A 21,739-nucleotide genomic window follows, 5' to 3' on the forward strand; every position below is an offset into this window, starting at 1 on the left:
ATATACTTTACCTCTACAATGGTTAACAGGGTTTCCCGAGAGCTTCTCTTAACCTCCGTGGTTTTCTCACGGCATCTACAACCACATTATAAATATGGCCTTTGTTACACACCAATGTTTTCCATAGCTATCTGTCTGTCTGTCTAGATATCTAGCTGGCTAGCTTCATGTGTGGTATACTCAGACCATTCTTGATAATAACTTCCAAATTAATATCTCAAAGAGTGTAGTACTCGGCAGAGTGGGCTTTCAGTAGAATTTTCTAAAATGAATACAAATATATGTCTAAATGAAACAGAATAGAGAACCCAGAAATAAACCCACACTTATATGCTTACTCAATCCATAGCAGAGGAGACAAGGGTACACAACTGGGAAAGTGAGCCTCTTCGATGGTGTTGGGAAAACTGGACAGATACATGTGAGAAACTAAAACTGGACAACGTTTTTACGCCATACACAATAATAAACTCAAAATGGATTAAAGACTTAAATGTAAGACCTAAAAGCCATAAAAACTCCTAGAAGAAAACATAGGCAGTAACCTCTTTGACATCAGCCCTAGCAATATTTTCTTCAGATGTGTCTCCCCAAGCAACAGCAAGAGCTGTTAGATGGACATAAAGGGTATTATACTAGTGAAATAAGTCAGACAAAGAAAGGCGTGTATGCTATGATTTCACTTCTATGTGGGATCTAAAATAAAAAACAAAATCAACAAAAGAAATCAGAAACAGACTCATAGATGCAGAGAACAGACTAATGGTTGCCGTGGGGTGGGGGTGGGAGATGAATGAAAAGGTGGAAGGGATTAAGGAATACAAAGTTTCAGTTATAAAATAAATAACTCACAGGGATGTCATATACAACACAGGGAATATAGTCAATAATCTTGTAAAAATTTTGTATGGCAACCTATGGTGACTAGATTATGATCAATCTAGTATGGTACCTAAATGTTGAATCCCTATGTCGTATAACACCTGAAATTAATGTAATATGGTATGTCAGCTATACTTTAATTAAAATATCTGCAAATATAATAATACAATACTACAAAATACTTCTTTCAGTCATTCATTACGCTAATTATTACTTTACTTTGACTAGGCTCTGCCCCATTAAAAGTTGAGTATATAGACCTATGGTGGGAAAGATACGGGGAACTGCAGATTTCTTTTAGCAGACATTAGAAGTGGACCACGAGCTCCTTTGGGGAGGCATATAAGCCCAACTATGAGCGCCCAATAGGAGTTTCAGCAGTAAAAAGGAAGAGTTAGCTAGAACAGAGGTACTAAAGGCAAAGGTGGGATGCTTCCAGAAGAAGTTGAGAAGGACAGTACATATGATATACTGGAGGAGGTCCCAGGTTATCTGAAAAAAGGGGAAATGGTTATGGTTTTCACCCAGGGTCTGTTCCTTAGTACTGGCAAAGCACCGAGATGTAATTCTAGCAAGAAATTCTATAATCTATAGAAATCGACTATCCAAATAATTATTGTGACATCAAAAATCATCGTCTTTTCCTTATGTTACATCACTTACCTTCTGAAGACACCTTCAACACCAGTAATGCCCATCCCATCCACAATATCTCCACTGATTCTAAAAGGACCATTTTGGGAGTAAGAAAGATTTTATCCTCTTCAAAAGCAACTTCTAAGTGAAAATTACAGTGAGGTTAGGAGGTTCCATAGCTAATTGACTTTCTTCCCAACTGGCACATAAACTTTGTAAAGGCACCAAATAACTCGTCACCTATATCTCCTCAGTACTACAGCGCATGCTAGTTTATTCTATTTCTGCTCGGCCTGACTTCCTCATCCCTACCACTATTTAGAAGGTCCACCTCAAATAAAACACACACGAACTACTTCTGGACAGAATTAGAGAAATCTTGATTAAAAGGTGATTTTAAAAATGAAGTAGTTGCAGGTAGAATTCAAAATGCAGAGGATATATCTATATATAAAGTCACTTTATATTCATAAAATCCTTCATCTCTTTCCAAGGTAATTCAATTTTCTCTTAGTAAATCATTTATGCAGATTATACTGTATAGTTTCTAATTTCTGAAAACTACACCTTCTTAGAAATCTGAAATTCCACATTGTAATCAAACCTCTTCTCCTGCACACTTATTAAACAGTCTTCAAACTCATTGAGAGTTCTAGTCTATTGGCCTCTCCTCCTTCTCTACTCAGCTCAGAGTATAGACTGCATGGTTGATTGTTCTCACTCTGCCTGGGAAATCCATGCCCCACCACACCTTTCATTTCAAACTAAAACTTAAACGACTTATGTCTTTTGTACTTAAAGTAAAGAGGTTTCAGTGACAACCAGAACCGAGGAATAGCACTGAATTAAAGCACCATTCAGCAGAGGCCACAGACCCGACCTGTGGCTGATCCGCGATTTAGGCCCTGACTTAGAAACGAAGGCCCTAGGGCTCTGGACACAATGCAGCTCAGGGTCAGAGCATGCAATGGTCAGCATGGCTTACAGTGCACCTGCAGGTTACCTGCCCCTGCTTAGCAGACCACATTCCACCTGAGGGCCAGGCTGAGTACCTTAAAATAATTACATGCTTTTTAAAAGAGTAATTACATTAGATAATGACATAATATACTCCTTCCATATTACTATTTAAAAAGAACTAAAGGACTTGATGATATTTTTTGTTTGCTTAGAGGAACACAACGAGAAGTCTCATTCTTATTTCAAAGTAGTGAGAATTTGAATGGGAAGCTATGATTCTGAACAGAAAAAGCAATATCATTATTAAAGCATGCGGAGAAAGATACTGATAAGTGAAGGCATATAACCAAAAACTACAGCAGCTTATAGTTATTGTACAGACACAACAAGAAGAGTGATGGATTACGTGTAAGGCATTCCATGGAGGAAACGGAAGCCTTTTTGCTTTTAACTCCAAGGGCACAGTGAGTAACTAACACTACTTTAAAACACTTTTGACCTGAAAAACTCTTAATTATTCAGTTGAAAGACTTGCTTCTATACAATTCTGTGCAATGGAAGATTACCCAGAGAAATGAAATGATGACGTCAGTGCAGTCACTTATTATCAGTCGCACCAAAGGGTATTAAGTGGAAAAGCAGAGGGGGGTGAAGCTATTAGATAAAAATTAAGTTTTGGATCACGTATGAATTGGAATCATCAGGACCTTCATATCTGTAATTACAGTACCGCTAGTGATCTTAAAGATATTTACATATGGGTTTCAAAATTAATGTATCCCCACAGAAAGTAACATAGCTGGAAGTGAACGCTCATTCTTTACACACGTACTTCTCTGAGTCTTCCACTGAGTGGCATCAAAGTTTGCTAATATAATAGAAGCATCACAAAGTGACTCAATACTTCTGACCAGCTGAGGTCTCCTACTTCTGATGGTACATACTATTTCCTTTGCAGCCTGTATTGGAACCAATTAATGAAAACAAAAACAAAAAGCAATACATAACAACATACTCAAAACTTCAAATTCTCAGTTATAATAAAAAAAGAAATAAAAAAAGTGTATGTACACATGTAGACAAGAAAGCACTATAATCCCTCAGGTCCCCATATGAATGATAGAAACAAAAAATAAAAAAACAGTGACCCAAAACAACAGTGAGCACAGACCAAAAGAGCTTCACAAAAGCCTGCTCTATCCAGCCAAAGGACTGAGAAATGGGCAGCCTAGCAAGATAGAAAACTTTTAGACATTGACTGCTTTACTCCAGCCAAACATCACAGACCAAAAACAAATAAAGCCAAGGTTGAGTGGGGAGTCTAGACTTCCCCTTCACTAGCCTGTAACAAGGCACCGAACCTCCTCCTGTGGTAATGCCAGAAAAGACCAAGCAGAGTGTTGGGATGTTCACATTTTCATCCCCAAAGGTCAGTAACAAATTCCCCTCTACCCCATGATGTCAGTGGAGACCATGTGAAAAATCTAGACATCTACCAACATATGGCAGTAATGAGTCCCCTCACCACCACCCTTCCACGGGAGTGGCATCAGCAGAGGCAAAATGAAGAGTCAGAACTTTCACCACTGCCCATTGGTAATAAGGCCATCCTCACCAAAGTATTAGTGAACACCATGTAGGGAGCTGGAACTCCCATACCTGTCCAGCAGGTATGAATAATCTCTTCCTGAGGTATTAATGGAGGCCAAGTGAGGAAGCTGGACTTTTATCTCCCCCTGGTCAGTAACAAGGCAGCACACTCTGGTCCCGCTATGTGCTGCACTGAAAGGTGGCAAAGGAAATCAGCTAATCCAAACTTTAAATAAGATTTCAAGTCTTATAACATCAAAAATGTAGATGTTTCAGTCAAAAATCACTTATCATACTAAGAACCAGAAAGAAAATGAGTGAAAAAAGACAATAAATAGATGCCAACATGAAGATAACAAAGATATTAGAATTATATATGTCAACGATTTTAAGGGAGCCATCATAAAAATGTCTCAACAAACAATTATTAACAGGCTCAAAAAAAATAATATAAAACAAAGTCTCAGCAAGGGTCTATAAAACCACAGGCAAAGAAATAGAAAATAAAGAAGAACCAAATGGAAATTAAAACTGAAAAATACAGAAAATAAACTAAAAAGCTCACTGGATAAGCTTAACAGTAAAATGGAAGGAATGGGGTGAGTGGAGTCAGTGGATTTTTATATAGAACAAGAGAAAAAAGACGGAACAAATGAGTGCATAGTGCCTTTGGGAACCTATTCTACTATAACAAATGATCTAACATTTGAGTCTGATCAAAGTCTCAGGAGAAGAGAAAGTGGGCAGGTTGAAAAGTACTCAAAGAAATAGTGGGTGAAAACTACTAAAATTTGGGAAAAGACATAAACCTATAGATTCAAAGAGCTGAGTGAATCCCAACAGGATAAACCCAAAGATACATCATAATTAAACTTCTGAAAACTAAAAGCAGAAAAAAAAAAATCTTGAAAGTAGCCAGAGAAAAATGACACCTTGTCTACAGTCAAAAAATTTTTAAATGACAGATTTATCATTAGAAACCACAGAAGCCAGGAAGAAGTGGCACATTTTTTTAGCACATAAAGGAATCATCAATTTAGTGAAAATATTCTTCAGGAATGAAGAGAAAATGAATACATTTGTGGGTAAAGAAAAACAAAGACTGTGTCACAAGCCAACATAACCTAGAGGAAGGCTAAAAAATAATATTTAAAAAGAAAGGAAATGAAAGAACTCTGGAACACCAGGAAGAAAAAACATGGCAAGAAAAAAAAATAAGGATAACTACAATAAACTTTCTAAATTATGTTTGGTGGTTGAAGTAAAAATTATAATACTTCTGATGTAGCTTTAAATATATGTAGAGAAAATATTTAATATAATTATAGAGGGAAGAGGATAATACAACATAATGGGAATTCAGCTTTCTTTTCTATACTTCATGTGAACTGATAAAATGACTACACTGGTAGACCATGACAAGTTACGTAATAACGCGATACCACTAAGGAAGCTATACAAAAAGATACATTCAAAAATCTATATTAAAAAATTCTATAGATAGGCACTGCAAGCACTTCTGGGAAGAACCCAGGAGTGCATGTACATGTGGGGCCAGGGCAGAAAGAAGAGAATGCCCATCCACAGGAATAAATGAATTTATCATACCTCAGATTCATTTCTTTTTTTTTTTAATATGCTTTATTGACTATGCTGTTAGAGTTGTCCCAATTTCTTTTCCCTTTGTTCCCCTCCACCCAGCGACCCCCCTCCCTCGAGTTTTTTCCTCCCCTTAGTCCATGCCCATTGGTTGTGCATATAGTTCTTCTCAACATCTTCCTACCTACTCCACTCCCTCCTGACCTCCCCCCATGATGTTCCCCATACCTATAATTCTTTTTCCACTCTCGTGGCCTACTTAGTTTGCCTTTGCTTCAGTTCCCTAGCTTCTGTTGTTGGTTGTTGTGATACAGTTTTCATTTCAATGTTCATAGTTTTGATCCTCTTTCTCCTAAACAAGTCCCTTTAACATTTCATATAACAGTGGCTTGGATCTGATGAACTCCTTCAGTTTTACTTTGTCCTGGAAGCACTTTCTCTGCCCTTCTCTTCTGAACGACAGCTTCACTGGATAGAGTAATTATGGTTATAGGTTTTTGCTTTTTATTCCTTTGAATATTTCTTGCCAGTCCCTTCTTGCCTGCAGAGTCTCCTTTGAGAAATTAGCTGATAGTCTAATTGGGATCCTTTTGTACATAATTATTTTCTTCTCTCTTGCTGCTTTTAAGATTCTCTCTTTATCCTTAATTTTTGACATTTTAATTATAATGGGTCTTGGTGTGGTTCTCCCTGGGTCCAGTTTTTTTGGAACTCTCTGTGCTTTCTGGACCTGTAAGTCTTATTTCCTTTCCCAAGTCAGGGAAGTTCTGCTTCATTATTTTTTCACATAATTTTTCAACTTCTAGTTCTTCTTCTTCGCCCTCTGGCAATCCTATTATTTAAATGTTCGTTTGCTTATAGCTGTCCCATAGGTTTCTGAGCCTCTCCTCATTTTCCTCACTTCTTGTTTCCTCTTTCTGCACTGGTTGACTGTTTGTTCCTTCCCTTGTTCTGATTTGTTGATTTGATCCCTGGTTTTCTTTCCCTCACCACTAGTTCCATATGTGTTTTCATTCATTTCAGCAGGACTAGCCTTCATTCCTTCCCTGTCTTGTTTAAGATCTGCTATTAGGTCTGTAAGCATTTTTATAACCAAAGCTCTGAACTGTGCCTCAGAAAAATTTCCTATCTGCTGAGCCATTAGATTAGATATTTGCTGTCTGGTCAGCTGAGTCACCAGGATCGCTATCATGATCTGTGCCATCCTGACAGTTTATTTTTTTTATATTAATTTATTTGTTTATTTTTTATTTAGAGAGAGGGAAAAGGAGAAAGAGGGAGAGAAACATCACTGTGTGGTTGCCTCTCACTCGTGCCCCCAACTGGGGACCTGACATGCAACCTAGTTATGTGCCCTGACTGGGAATCGAACCAATGACACTTGGCTCACAGGCCAATTCTCAATCCACTGAGCCACAGCAGCCAGGGCCATCCTGACACTTTTGTGTCTACCTTTGCTTCCTGGACTGGGCTGTCACACCTCCTACGCTATAGGGGGCGGAGCCCCATGCACTCGTCACAACTGGGTGACCCTTTCCACCACGCTGTGGCATTTTCTGGGGGGGGGGGGGTCCAAGATGGATTCCTAATGTTCATTCTCCGCTAAGAGACCAGGAGCCTCCTCCTCCGGGCCTCACAGTCCAAGGCAATGGGGGTCTGCCTTTCCCGGCATTGGAATCGCAAGCTGATGGGTCTTGTCTGCAGCCGGGGGTGCTCCCCAGGCACTTCTCGCCCCACTTAAATACAGGTGTCTGTGTTTACCGCCATCCTGCTGCTGTCACCACTGCTGCAGCTGCAAGCACAGCTTGACCTCTCCACTCTGGCTTCACCCCTCCCACCTATCCAGATGAGCACCACTTCTTTATAACTTCATACATTGGAATTCCATTTATTTTCTGGAACTTCTGGCTATTTCTGGTTTTGTGGTAGTTGTATTCCTTCTTAGTTGTGGAGGGAGATAGAATGTGTCAGTCTAGGCCTCCATCTTGGCTGGGAGTCAGATTCATTTCTTTAAGTATTTTCCATCAGGCATCTGCTATGTGGCTTACCATAACCAAATAGATTGGCTGTTTCAAGAACAGATGGCACTGTTGAAATTTATGATATACCTTGTCAGCAAACTACTTTCAGAAGAAATTTTTAAAAGCTCATGAGTCTCAAGCTACAGAAGCTATGTGTTGGGCAACAGGACAGAAACCCTTTAGTGCTGGACTCAACAGAGATTATCGAGTATGATTTGCAGTCATTAAACCTCAAGTATCCTGTGGATGCCTCTGTAGGACCAATTTGGAACATAGCTGCCAGCCCCAGTGGGTCTCGATTTTTGGTTGGCTGTGAAGATAGATCTGTAATACTATTTCAGGTCATCCCAGGCAATATCCAGATTGAAAGAAATTTTGATAAAAAAAGTCACATCTGGAATCTCAGCTGGCACCTCTCTGGTACCCACATTGCACTGGCTCCATGGACTACATTACTGTTGTTTAATGTGAAATCAGGTAGCAGTATTCAAAAGTTGCTTGTGGATAGGCAGTATATGTGTATGCGCAGAAATGTATCATGTGGGGTGTGGCCTCCTTATCAGGTGGCACTGCTGGGAAGTGCAGTTCTGAGACTCAGTTACCAGGACACTTTTAAAGAACCATCTCATCACAAATGCTAACATACAGTCTATTATTCTATCTGATCAAGAAGACAATTTCATTGTGAGCACAGCTGAGAGGACAGTGTTCTGTTTTCAGCTGGTGTCTGTGACTTTCAACAGCAGTGAGAAGAGGTGGGTGCAAACAAACCACTTCAGCATCATACTCACAATGTGCAAACCATGGCCCACGGCCTTACAGCACTGATATTTGGAAGCAATGACACACACTTAGCCATTCATTCTCTCATGGAAGAACTGGAGGTAAAGAATTATGATGCTACTGCCTGAAATATCACTTTTCTCCATCCACATCTCTCCTGTTGAAAAGAGGCAGCTTCTCCTCTTCTAGTTTTCTTGTCACTTAGATCTTTGGCGACTGGGATCTACATTTGCAACAAGAAGGCATGGGGATACCCTTCCACACTCTAAAAGATGCAGATCATTTACTGCACCTGAAGAGAAAGGGTCCCAAGAACATTCTTTGCAACTGTATTTCCCCATGTGGAAGTTGGATAGTCTATTCTACAGCTTCTTGGTTTTTTCTCTATCGGTTGAATTATGAACACGACAACATAAGCCTCCAAAAGTTTTCCAAAATTTCAGTAGTTCCTCACTCTGCCCTTCAGATTTTTTTTACCAAAGATTCAACAAAGCTCTTTGTGGCATCAAATCAAGGGTCTCTACATATCATTCACCTGCTGGAATCAGGCTTTAAGCACCTACATACTTTCCAGCCTCACTCAGAGATGGTAGGGTCTGTGTGTCTTTTGGCAGCCAGTCCAGAGGAAATTGGCTAGCTGCATCAGGTACCAGTGCTGGAGTCCATGTGTACAAGTAAAACATCTAAAACTTCACTGTACAGTGTCTGCTTACAATTTCCATGTGACTGCTCTGGCCATCACCCCCAATACCAACAACTTCGTCACTGCTCATTCTGACCAGCAGATATTTGAATACAGCACCCTAGACAAACAATATATAGAGTAGAGCCAGACCATCCAGATGCAGGTGTTTCATCACTTTTGGCTCTAAAGGCATAATCCCACCACGCACATGAGTTTTCATCCCAAGTGACCAATGCATATTCTTCTCCATGGCACCTACATGTTCAACATCATCAACAAGTCATTGCTTCTTCCAAATGACCAAACCTGTACAATCCACTTCCTCCCATGAGTAAATCAGATATCATCAGGAGGCACATAACCCATGCCTTTAAAATTACTAAGATATATAAGCTTCTACTCTTTATGGATCTTTTGGATGAAAGAACACTGGTAACAACAGAACTGCCTCTGGATGACATCATTGCTCAGTTCCCACTGCCCATCAAAAAAAGAATAAATTTGGGACTTGAAACAGGACACCATCTGTGTGCACTTCCTTGAACTGTTTTACCCTGTTTGTTTTTATGAATCATGATAATAAAACAAAGTTATTCTTTAAGAAAAAAATTATAAAAAGCCAAAATGAAATTTCAACAAATATTCAAGTAGTCCACAGGAAGGCAAGGAAAGAAAAACAAATGAAAAATGGAGGACAAACAGAAAACAAAAATTAAATGTCAAACTTGAGACCTAGCATAGTTATAATAAATATAAATATTCTAAATATACCAATTGAAAGACAGGAATTGGCAGAAAATATGATTTAGCTATATGCTATCTACAAGAAACTCGCTTCAAATATAACAATATAAGCAGACTGAAAAGTAGAAGGAGGGAAAAGATATACCATGTGCTCATTAATAAAAAGAAAGCAGGAGTGGCTATATTAATATCAGATAAAGGGACATCAGGGAAAAGTAAATTATCATAGACAGAGAAGGACATTAGTGATAAAAGGGTTAATCTACCAAGAAAACATGGCAGTCCTAAATGTGTATACATAAAACAACAGAGCTATACCATATGTAAAACAAAAAGTGATAGAACTGAAAGGAGAAACAGACATATCACAATTATAGTTGGAGATTTCAACACCTATCCCCAGCAATTTATAGAGCAACTAGACAGAAAATCATCAAGGATATAAAACTACTCAATATTATCTATCAATCAATAGTACTAATTAACATTCATGGAACACTGTCCTAAGCCAACAGCAGAACACATTCTTTCACATGCCCAATGAATATGTATTAAGACAAACCTTATCCTAGGGTATAGAAAAAATTTGAAAGAATTGAAGACATACAGAGTATATTTTCAAACCAGGATGGAATCAAGTTAGAAATCACTAACAGAAAAATAAGAAGTAAATCTCAAAATACTTAGAAACTAAACAACATGCTTCTAAATGTCAAAGAAGTCATCTCAAAGAAACTTTTAAAAATACATTGAAATGAGCACTGGCTGGTGTGGCTCAGTGGGTTGAGCACTGGCCTGCAAACCAAAGGGTCAATAGTTTGATTCCCAGTCAGGGCACATGCCTGGGTTGTGGGCCAGGTCCCCAGTTTGGGGTGTGTGGGAGGCAACCCATTGAGGTTTCTCTCACATGTCTGTTTCTCTCCCTCTCTTTCTTCCTCTCTTCTCCTTTCTCTGAAAGTAAGTAAATAAATAAATAAAATCTTTAAAATACATTGAAATGAATGATCATGAAAAGTGAATATAAAGTTAGCCCTGGGCAGTGTGCCTGTTGGTTAAATAAATAAATAAATAAATAAATAAATAAATAAATAGACAGACAGACAGACAAATATATAAGTAAAATCTTTAAAATACATTGAAATGAATGGCCATGTAAAGTGAACATAAAGTTAGCTTTGGCCAGTGTGGCTCAGTTGGTTGGATCATCATCCAGTAACCAACTGAAGAGTTGTGGGTTAGATTCCTGGTCAGGGCACATGCGTAGGCTGGTGTTTAATCCCCAGTCTGGGCACATGTGGTAGGCAAAAGATCGATGCTTCTCTCTTGTGTCGATGTTTCTCTTTCTCCCTTCCTCTCTCTAGAAGCAATGGAAAAATGTCCTCGGGTGAGGTTAAAAAAAAAAAAAAAGCTTGTGGGACACATTTCAAGCAGTGCTGAGAGGGAAACTTCTAGTACTAATTTGTAGCATATACATTAGAAAATAGGAAAAGTCTCAAATCAATAACCTAAGCTCTTACCTCAAGAACCTAGAAAACAAAGAGCAAAGTAAACCCAAAGCAAGCAGAAGAAAGTAATAAAGAGCAGAAATCAATGTAATTGAAAACAGAAAAACAATAGGAAAAAAATTAATAAAGCAAAGAACTGTTTTCTTTAGAAAGGTCAATAAAATTGACAAAGTTCTAGCAAAACTGACAATGGAAAAGAAAGAAAATACAAATTACCATTATCATGAATCAATGCAGAGATATCACAACAGACAGTAAAAGGATAATAAGGAAATATAAACAACAACTCCACGAAAAATAAATTTGACAGATAAAATGGACCAATTCCTCAAAAAAACACAAACTACCATAACTCATCCAATATAAAATAAATCATTTGAATAGCATTACAACTATTAAGGAAATTGAATTCATATTTTTAAAAGCCAAAGAAGAAATCCCCAGGCCCAGATGGCTTCACCGTATAATTCTACCAAACATTTAAAAACAGAATGAACACTAATTGTACATGCTCACTTCCAGAAAACAGAATAAGAGGGATCACTTCCCAAGTTATTTTATGTAGTGTTTATAATGTATATATATATAACATTTATATACATTTATAGCATATTTACATTATTACCATGATACCCAAACCAAAGACAATACAAAAATACAGACTAATATTATTCATGAGTATAGAGGCCAATAACCCCTTAAAATATTAGCAGATAAAATTCAATAATACAATAATTATACACCACAATACATAGAGACAAAGCTGGTCCAATATTTTTTTAGAAACTGTAATTCATATATCAACAGGCTAAAGCAGAAAAATCAGAAGGTTATAACAATGGATGCAGAAAAAGCATTTGTCAAGCTTTGACCCATTTATAATTGCAACTGTCAGAAAGATAGAGAGGGGAATTTCCTCAATTTGCTATAAGAACATCTACAAAAATGGTAAATATCTATTAATAGTGAAAGACTGACTGCATTTCCCTAAGGTTAGAACAAGGCAAGGATGTCTGTTCTCGCTATTCTCATTCAACATAGTGTGGAAAGTTCTAGCCACTACGACAAGGCAAGAAAAAAAAAAAAAAAGACACCAGATTGGGAAGGAAGAAATAAAGCTGTCCCTATATGCAGATATCATTATTATCTACCTAGAAAATCCTAAGGAATCTATAAAAATTTTAAAGTAAATATAAAAAATTTTTGAAACTAATGAGTTCATCAAGGTCACAGGACAAAAAGCAAACACACAAAAGTCAAATGCATTTATAAATATTACCAGTGAACACGGATAGATGCCAAAATTTAAAATACCACCACTTAGAACTACTCAGAAATAAAATTCTTGGTATAAATCTCAAGTACATGTATAAGATTTGTATGCTAACAATTAAATGTTGATGAAAGAAATTAAAGATAATCTAAATAGAGACATACTATGTTCTTGGATTGAAAGACCCAACCTAGCAAAGATGTTGATTTTCCCCAAATTGATATACAAGTGTAAAGCATTTCCTTTTAAAACATCAGCAAGATTTTTTATAGATATAGACAAAACTTTATTCTAAAGCTTTTATAGAAAGGCAGAAAAAGCAGAATAGCTAAAATAATTTTTTTTTAAAGCATAAAGTGGGAAGAATCAATCTACCCAATTTCAAGACTTACAGAGCTACAGTAATCAAGACTGTGGTATTGGCAGAAATAAATACACAGATCAATGGAAGGAAATAAAGATAGAACCAGACCAACACATACATGCTTAACTGAATTTTCACAAATGCAAAAACAATTACATTTTCAGCAAACAGGGTTGGAGCAAGTGGATATTCACAGAAAAAAAAAAGAAAATGAACTTCAACTGAAGTCTCACTACCCATACAAAATTTAATTTAAAATGGATCATGGATTTAAACATAAACCTATAATACTTTTAGGGGGGAAAAAATAGAAAATCTTCGGGATCTAGGCCTGGTCAGAGATGTTAGGCTTGATGGCAAAGCACAATCCATAAAATGAAAAACTAATGAATCAGACTTAAATTGTTTTAAATTTTACTCTGCAAAAGACCCTATTAAAAGGATGAACAGACAAGCTACAAACTGAAGAAAATATTTTTAAACCACATTTCTGACAAAGGGCAAGTATCTGAAATATGTAAAGAACTCTCAAAAGTCAATGATTAAAGATTAAAAAGCAAATAATCCAATTTTTAAAGGGGCCAGAAGACATACACAGACATTTCACCAAAGAGGATATAAAGACGGTAAATAAGCACATGAAAAGACGTTCCACATCATTAGCCATGAAGGAAATGTAAATTAAAACTACAGTGAGGTAACACTATTTTTGTTTGTTTGTTTTGGGTTTTTTGCTGTTTTGTTGTTTTGCTTAAGCCATTCTGATAAATGTGAAACAGTAAAACCAAAGGCAGGCACAAATATGGAGAAACTAGATGACTCATGCATTGGTGGGAATATAAAATGGTACAGCCACTCTGTAAAACAGTCTGGTAGTTTCTTACAAATCTAAATATGCAACTACCATATGCAACTACCATATGACCTAGTAATTGCACTATTAGGCACTTATCCCAGAGAAATAAAGTCTTAGGTACCCACTTTATGTACATGAATGTTTACAGCAGCTTTATTCATAATCCCCAAAACTAGAAATAACCCAGTTGTCATCCTTCAATGGTTAAATGATTAAACAAATCTTGGTATATCCATACCATGAAACACAATAACAACAAACAAACTATTAATACATGCAACAACCTGGGTGAATCTCCAGAGAACTATGTTTAGTGAAGAAAGCCAATCCCAAAAGGTTACCTACCTATGATTCCATTTAATATATGCTGAGGTGACAAAATTAGAAATGGGGAACAGATTAGTAGTTGTCAAGGGGGTTAAGGAAGAGATGGGAATGGGAGGGAAGCGGGTGTGACTATAAGAGGGTAACAAGAGGGATGCTTGTGGGTGATAGAAATGTTCTGTACCCTGACTGCATCAATGTCAATATTTGGTTGTGACATTATAATTTCATAAAATGTTACCATTGGTGGAAACTACATGAAGCGTACACAGGATCTCTCTCTTTCTTAACTTCATGTGAATTTACAATTCTCTCAAAAAGTTTAATTTTTAAAAAAGGAAAAGCTGCTTAACAATAAAATCCAGCTAACCAAAGATGAATCAAAATAAATTTCACATATAGTAAAGTTTATTGATGAGCATTGAATCATTTGAAACATAGAACTGAGATAAAACTACAGGAATAATTGTTCTAGGACAGAACATAAATGTTAAACCTTGACAGTAAACAAATTACATATCTGAAAATTGCTAAAAGAGTAAATCTTAAAAGTTCTCATCACAAGAAAAATATGTTTGTAACAATGTATGGTAGTGGATGTTAACTGGAATTATTGTGGTGATCATTTCACAGGGTACATATATATTCAAATTAGGTTATATACCTGAAAATAATATAATGTTATCTGTCAATTATACCTCAGTCTTAAAAAATGACATGGGAAATAGGGATAGGAAAAAAAGTGAAGAGTGTTCATTTCTGCAACTTACATAGCAACAAATTATACTGTATAAAAAAAATTAAGTTCAACAAATTATACTGTATAAAAAAAATTAAGTTTAAAAGACTGCTCCAGCCTCCTGGTGTTTTCCTTTAAAAAAAAAAAATCATAAAGAAGTCTTACAGGAAATAAAATACTTTGTGATAGAACAGCTTTTAAATATATCAGTAATCCTTTGTTTCACTTTAGGTTTCTTCATTTTGCTAAGATCAAGTAAAGTTAAATCCAAATATTTTAACAAGTAGCTCCTTTAGTATGGTTTTCTATTTAAGTTGTCTGTATATATATTCTTACATTTGTATATATAAGAGGATGACTGTATCACTCTTATAAAACAAGTCATAATGATTAAGTCTATTAAAAGGTTTAGAAATAAACTAATTTTTTAAAAAGAGAATTATTTTTCTTAAGGAGTAATTTTCAAATGAGCTCTCACTGACCTTATGAATAAAAGTGAGGGCAGGTAATAAAGTAGAACCAAAAACTATATTATGAAGATCACTCTTCCATAAATGATGATCTATTTTTTTAAAATAGATAATGAAGAAACACAAACTTTTAAAATTTTCTTGCAACAAACTGAACAAGGAATATATTAAAAACACAATACATTTATTTAAATTGTTAATTTTCATAATTCATTGAATCTTATCACAGGTTAGTATCTTAATTCTATTACCTTATTGGGTACATTCATTAGTATTACATAAAACTTTATATGAAATTAAGTAAGGATTAAAAGTACAACTAAGAACACAGTCATAATTTACGTAAGAGGATTCACCATGATGCACGCTGGTCTCTAATGTCATTATTTTTTGTTTCATGGGCCTCTCCACCTTAGACTAGTTTGGGTTTAGATAAAATAAAGTGGCTCCTTTGAGCTCTGCTGCACTGAGTGCCCAGCCACTGCTTTATCAGTTTGTGTTGACCCAGTGGTACCTGTCCACCCGGCAGAGAGCTGCAGGCCTATGACCCTTGGGGTTCTTACACAACGCATGACAAGCGTTTCCTAGGAAACCCAGACAGCCATCCGTCAGATTCTTTTTGCTGGGGATTTGGAACCAAGATTGAAAGGGACGTTTCAAGTTTTCAACCTGTGGGGGTCGGGGTGGAGGAAAAAGAGGTAGTATAAAGATCTTCTGTAAACTAATAAGCTAGTAAGGATTAAATAAACAATAACTCAGAAGGTAAACCTGTCAAAAGTTAGGAAGTACAAATGAAGAGAAATAAAAGTAGATAACTATCTTCGGGAAACCTGACTAGCATTTTGGGGGTTATAAAGTCAACTTCATACATTTTAACAAAATTAATTCTTTTAAAAACACATTTGTGCAAATTTCTACATATTTTTAAGTTCTCCCTTACCTCACCCCGCCTCACTGGTCGAATCTAAAGCTGTCTAATCATGATCCCTGGGACTGAGGTCAAGAAATAACCACTTTAAACATCCCAAATGACCAACACAAATATTTTATAGACTATACTTGGAAAGGATATTGTTCTAGAATATACCTGACTATAGATCTGATCCTTAGATGGAAGATGACCTTTCTAAGCATAATAATAGAATTAAGGGCAAATATTTCACTATATAATTTTAAACTTTTATACGTATAGAACTATATATAAACTATACATATAGTTTAGAAAACTAAACAAGCTAGGGAAAAAAATATTCTCTGGTAATATAACAAGGGGTTACAATACTCCTGAAGTTTGAAGAGCTTGTCCTAATACTGGGTTGGCCAAAAAGTTCATCTGGATTTTTTTTTTCCATAAAAGACACATTTTTCATTTTCACCAATAACTTTCTTGATTTGGATATTTTTAGTATGTTGGCTATGTCCTGCGTGATATAGCATTGATTGTTCTCAATGACTCAATTTGATCGCTGTCAACTTCAACTGGTCTACCCAACTGTGGAGCATTGCCCAGCCAAAGAACTCTAGCACAACACTTCACAAACCACTTTTGACATGTTCAATCAGTCCCAGCACCTTCTGCATACACTGCACAAATCTTTTTTTGCATTTTGGTTGCGTTTTTACCTTTCTTGAAATAAAGCATAACATACCAAAATGTTGCTTCTTTTCTTCCATCTTCAATATTAAAATAGCTACACAAGAATTCACCAACTTTGATAAAATTTTTAATGTACCCTGATATGACAGCTGTCACAATACAATCTAACAAAATTGTTTCAAATGGAGTTAAAAACAACTAAGAACTACTAGAGCCATCGTACAAAAAAACCGAACAAACTTTTTTGACCAATCCAATACATTTAGACCTCAAATGATACGTGGATAAAGAAGAGAAAATTCAAAAGACAGTAAATACCTTAAACATTTGGGGACATTTAATTTTTCAATTTAATTAATATCTGTAATAGTATTGTTACCAAACTATTTAAGTGAGAATACCCAGTTATAGGAAAAATAGTAAACACTTTCACATAAAACTGAGTACAGATAAATACAACTTTCTAGAGGGTACTTTGGCTGTATATTGAGAATGAGTAAAATGTCCCTACTCAATGACCCAGTAAGTCCATGTCTGAGAATCAAATTTCCATAAACAATTTAAAATTCAGACATCTCAGTACAAGTTATCAGTTTTCTTTATATCACAACAATGTAGAAATAGTCTAGATATCTGCCAATAATAGATTAAGTAAGTAAATTACTAGGAAAGCAAATGAATATTAAAATTTTTAATATTTAAATTGCTTTAACATATTAATACATAAGTGATTTTTTTTTAAATACCAATAAGTATACACATACAAAGTGTTAACACAGATCTCTCTAGATCACTTTTTCAAAGTATGGGTTACCATGAAATTAATTTAGGTGGTTGAAATCAATTTAATTTAATACAAAGTATTGGAAGAATTGTACCTAGTAAGAATAAGTATTGTTTCACGAAACCTATTTCTAATATAAAGCTGTGCATATCTTTCTATGAGTTATGGTAAAAAAAAAAATTTTTTTTTAGAAAAACTGCTCTGGTGGTGGTATTACAGACCTTTGTTATTTCTTAGTTTTCCAAATTACCTATGAGTGGTATGTTACTTTCTGTTGTCAAAAAAAAAAAAAAAAAATAGCCCACTATTTTAAATATTTACTCCTAAAGAAATTTAGGTGAAAGAACACTTATGTTCAAATACTATATGGAAAAATGGGACTGCAAAAGATGGTACAGATCTTGAGCACTCAGCCAAGGAGAAGAAGTACATATAAAAGAAAAAAAATTGCCAGAATATTAATATTATGATTTTAATCTTTGTAGTGTTGTTTTTTTCCATGTTTCCCAGTCATTGTTTCTTTGCTTTGACAGTGAGCATATTCTTTTTAGAACTGGAATTGGAATAAAAGTATACAGAACTGAAACACCCTTTACCTTATAAATACTCTTTGGATTGCTGACTTTAGGAATCATCTGAGGTTCTTTGTCACAATTTTCTTCATCGGAGGATGTGTCAAAGGAGGAGTCTAGTGTAGCTCTACTGATGGCATTCTGGATTTGTTGTGACAGCTCCCACTGCTCCCATCTGCCTTTGAAAGAAGCAACTGTAAATGGGTGACTTTTCTCGCCACACCTAAGTAGAAAAGGAAAATGAAGTATTCATTTGGGGTTCAATGTCCCACAGTTTTATCTCAAATCTTTCCTGGAGACAACTCACTAACTTACAAAAAGAGTTGTTGTTTTTTTAGGGGGTTTTATTTTTTATTTTGTATTGAATTTATTGGGGTTACCTTGGATAATAAATTTATATAAGTTTCAAGTATACAATTTTATTACACATTATCTGTCTAAATTATTGCGTTTTCATCATCCCATCAAGTCTTTTTATATCAGTATTAATTTTTTCCTCTTCTACCTCATTCCACCTCCAAAAAGTTATTTTGAAAAACAGATTGAAATGACTTAATAGCAAAATAAGTTGAAAGACATTATAATCTTCAACTACTACACTTGTTGTAATTAGTGGAGGTATTCTGTAAGAACTATCTTGGTTAATTGCTCAGAAAAAGACAAAGACTAGTTTCTTTTGATCCAAATAATGGACTGAATTGCACCATGATAAATAATTCCTCTCCCTCTTTGATACTGCCTATAATACTTAGACATTATAATCTGCTATTGGCAATAGGGTGCAGGGATTAAAATCAAATTTTAAATATTATGCAAAATCTTTTGTGCTTCCCACTCCTACTGGAAGTCTGTGTTACCTAATAAAGTTTGCATCTAAAATCTTAACCAACCATTGCCCTCACTGCTAACCCACAGCTTCAGAACATCATCTTTCACAAAGGTGTACAGAATAAACTAAACACCTGTTTCCAGGTGTCAGTGAAAACAGAATCTCTTACTTCCAATGAGGCTACTCACCTACAGCAAACTTCAAAGGGATCTACCCATATTGTCATCTCTTTTGGAAGTCCCAGGTGAGAAAAGTCCACATTACTTTCAGCACAAGCCCTTTGTAGAATGGGATCTTTATTCTGATTATTGTTTATCCTGATACACCTTTAAAAACAAGGAAAGGGAGACAAAGGCATGATGACAAGTGCTTTAGCAGGAGAATCATGTTGTAGGCATACTGCTGCAAAACGCACAGCTCCCACCTCACCCCTGCGCTCCCCTGACGCCTCCCCCACCCTCCAGTTTTACAAATAAGAGTGAAACATCAGCTTTTCTCACAGCAACTCAGAATGTGAGTTATATCACTAAGTCACACAACTAGTTCGCCAAATGGTCACTGTATATCTTTCATGGTAAACACAAGTTAGAAATTGCGAAAGTTTATACTATAATATTCAACTGCTCTATCGCCTATGCATCTCTTTCTTTTAAGATCACATTCAAACGAATAAATTTGCATGCAAAAAACTTTCATTACTCTTAGACTGCCGGCAAAATCAGGGCTGATGCTTGTTACTTTCCTTTTGTACCAATACTAGCTCTCACCTGAAGGCTTGCCCCTTGGAAGGGCAATCAGAGTGCCAGTGACTTCTGTATGTTTCAAACAAGATAGTTATCAGCCTTTCTGCAAAGTTTTCTATTTGCTGTTTACTCAGTTTATCATGCTTCTTCACCAATCTTGTGACAAAGAAAACTGTTGTTGCAATTTCATCCCTCATGATTCAAGGGGGGAAAAAAATCTGTCAGGAGGTCTGCAACTACCAAAAGGAAGCAAGAAGAAATTAAATAGAAACAAGTTCCTAACTTACCTACATGTAATTGCTATTTGGAAATTTTCAATGCCTTAAATTTAAAACAAATTATTTGCTAGTTCTTAATGAACTAAATAAGCACATTAATACTATCAATCAACAAAACAGCCAAAGATACCACTTCCTCAACTAGCCAATTTCTAACAATTTTCAAAGAAAAAACATCTTTTTTAACTTTAATATACTTAAGAAATAAATGAAATATCATTATGCAATTTAAAATAGAAGAAAGTCTTGATATAGGACAGTAATTACACCAAGTACCACTTTTAAAAAACATTTACAGACAGCAAAAACATTTCAGGATACAGTAGTTTTAAAATGTGGCTCTCAGATTGCACACTTCAAGTAAAAGTTAAGATTAATCAAACATATACTTGCCAGCAAAAATTCTTTAGCCCCAACAAAAAGTGGGCGAGAGGCAGACCAACTATGCTTTAAGCTTCCAATTCGCACCCACATGTGTTTTGTTAGTTTTAGGCTGAAATTTATAGAAGCCTGGGCCCCAAAGCCTGGTAGGTGTTTAACCTAACACAGGTGCTGTCATTTAGGATAATCAGCTTTTTTGAGGTCCCCATGAAATTGCTCCTTGTCATATGTAGACTGGGTCCTTGAAGTGTTTAAAGATTTTCAAACTGCATTTGTACCTTTTGTTTTACTTTTAAAGTCTTCTCTTTCTGACAGATTGAGAATCAAGCCTTTTCCTTCCATATGCTAATATTCTACATTTCAGTAATTTCATTTCTAATTGTAACTGCCAACATATTAAAGAATTTTGTCTTGAATCTTTTATAAAACTTATGACAACTTTCTCTGAACAGCCACATTTTGACTGCACACATTTTTTACTAAAATGTTTATTTGTGAAATAAGTGGAAGAGATCTGTTTATCTAGTGTCACTGGTTCTCAAAGTGTGAGTCAGTGACCACCCGGTTTAGATCCACCATGCTGCTTGTTAAAAAGACAGGTTCTTGGAACTTAGCCCAGACCTACTGAGTCAATATTTCTAAAAGTGGGGCCTGGAAATCAGAATTTACCAAGTCCCCCCAGGTGGTTCATATACCCGTTAAAATTTAAGAACTACCTCACCTGATATACAAACCCTTAACACTCACAGTAAGTGGTCATTCAGGTTCTTGTCAGTGAAAAAGTATTCATTGTCTTACAAGGAATCTCATTTCATTTCTGAAAAACTCCAACCACCATGCAGTCCTTCCTCCCTCTGAGGAGCCAGATCCACCTCTGTGATTCCCTACATACGCAGCCTAATTTTTCCCTCTGGACTGAATCAAATCTTCTACCACATGAAGACATTAAATACTAGCTTTTCAGCTGTCTCTGAGTCTCCTCTTTGAGGGCTACTCTCAGCTTTTTCACAGTTCTTTTAAAAATGTTACTCAGAGCCTTCACCAAACTTGGCACTCACCTCTGGCTAAGTTTCAGGTGTGTGAGTAATCCCCCTTTAAAGTGTGGAGCCCAGAATCATGCACAG

The 21,739-nt window shown here is 35.9% G+C and overlaps 1 protein-coding gene and 1 pseudogene across 1 annotated transcript; one reads left to right on the forward strand and one right to left on the reverse strand.

The window, feature by feature from the left end:
• The window catches only part of LOC150018901 (U3 small nucleolar RNA-associated protein 4 homolog pseudogene), a 28,065-nt pseudogene extending 18,366 nt beyond the window's left edge, over nucleotides 1-9,699 (forward strand).
• A 6,221-nt stretch (nucleotides 9,700-15,920) lies between these two features.
• Nucleotides 15,921-20,153, reverse strand: BTG4 (BTG anti-proliferation factor 4). The gene is made up of 4 exons (XM_090267884.1): nucleotides 19,981-20,153; nucleotides 19,402-19,539; nucleotides 18,409-18,607; nucleotides 15,921-16,100 (listed from the first exon to the last, which is right to left on the reverse strand). The coding sequence occupies exons 1-4, from the start codon at nucleotides 20,151-20,153 to the stop codon at nucleotides 15,921-15,923; spliced, it is 690 nt and encodes a 229-aa protein (XP_090124010.1).
• Between the last annotated feature and the right edge of the window lie 1,586 nt (nucleotides 20,154-21,739).

Source organism: Furipterus horrens, unplaced genomic scaffold (genome assembly GCF_987537825.1).
Source record: "Furipterus horrens unplaced genomic scaffold, mFurHor1.1.pri manual_scaffold_2, whole genome shotgun sequence".
NCBI classification, from domain to species: Eukaryota; Metazoa; Chordata; class Mammalia; order Chiroptera; family Furipteridae; genus Furipterus; species Furipterus horrens.

Excerpts from the sequence above, each read along its gene's own strand:
- BTG4 (XM_090267884.1), bottom strand. The coding sequence starts at position 20,153 with ATGAGGGATGAAATTGCAACAACAGTTTTCTTTGTCACAAGATTGGTG. Across the intron at positions 19,540-19,980 it reads TCCAAGGGGCAAGCCTTCAG|GTGTATCAGGATAAACAATA; the intron begins GTGAGAGCTAGT and ends TTGTTTTTAAAG. Across the intron at positions 18,608-19,401 it reads CCCTTTGAAGTTTGCTGTAG|GTGTGGCGAGAAAAGTCACC; the intron begins GTGAGTAGCCTC and ends TTTTCTACTTAG.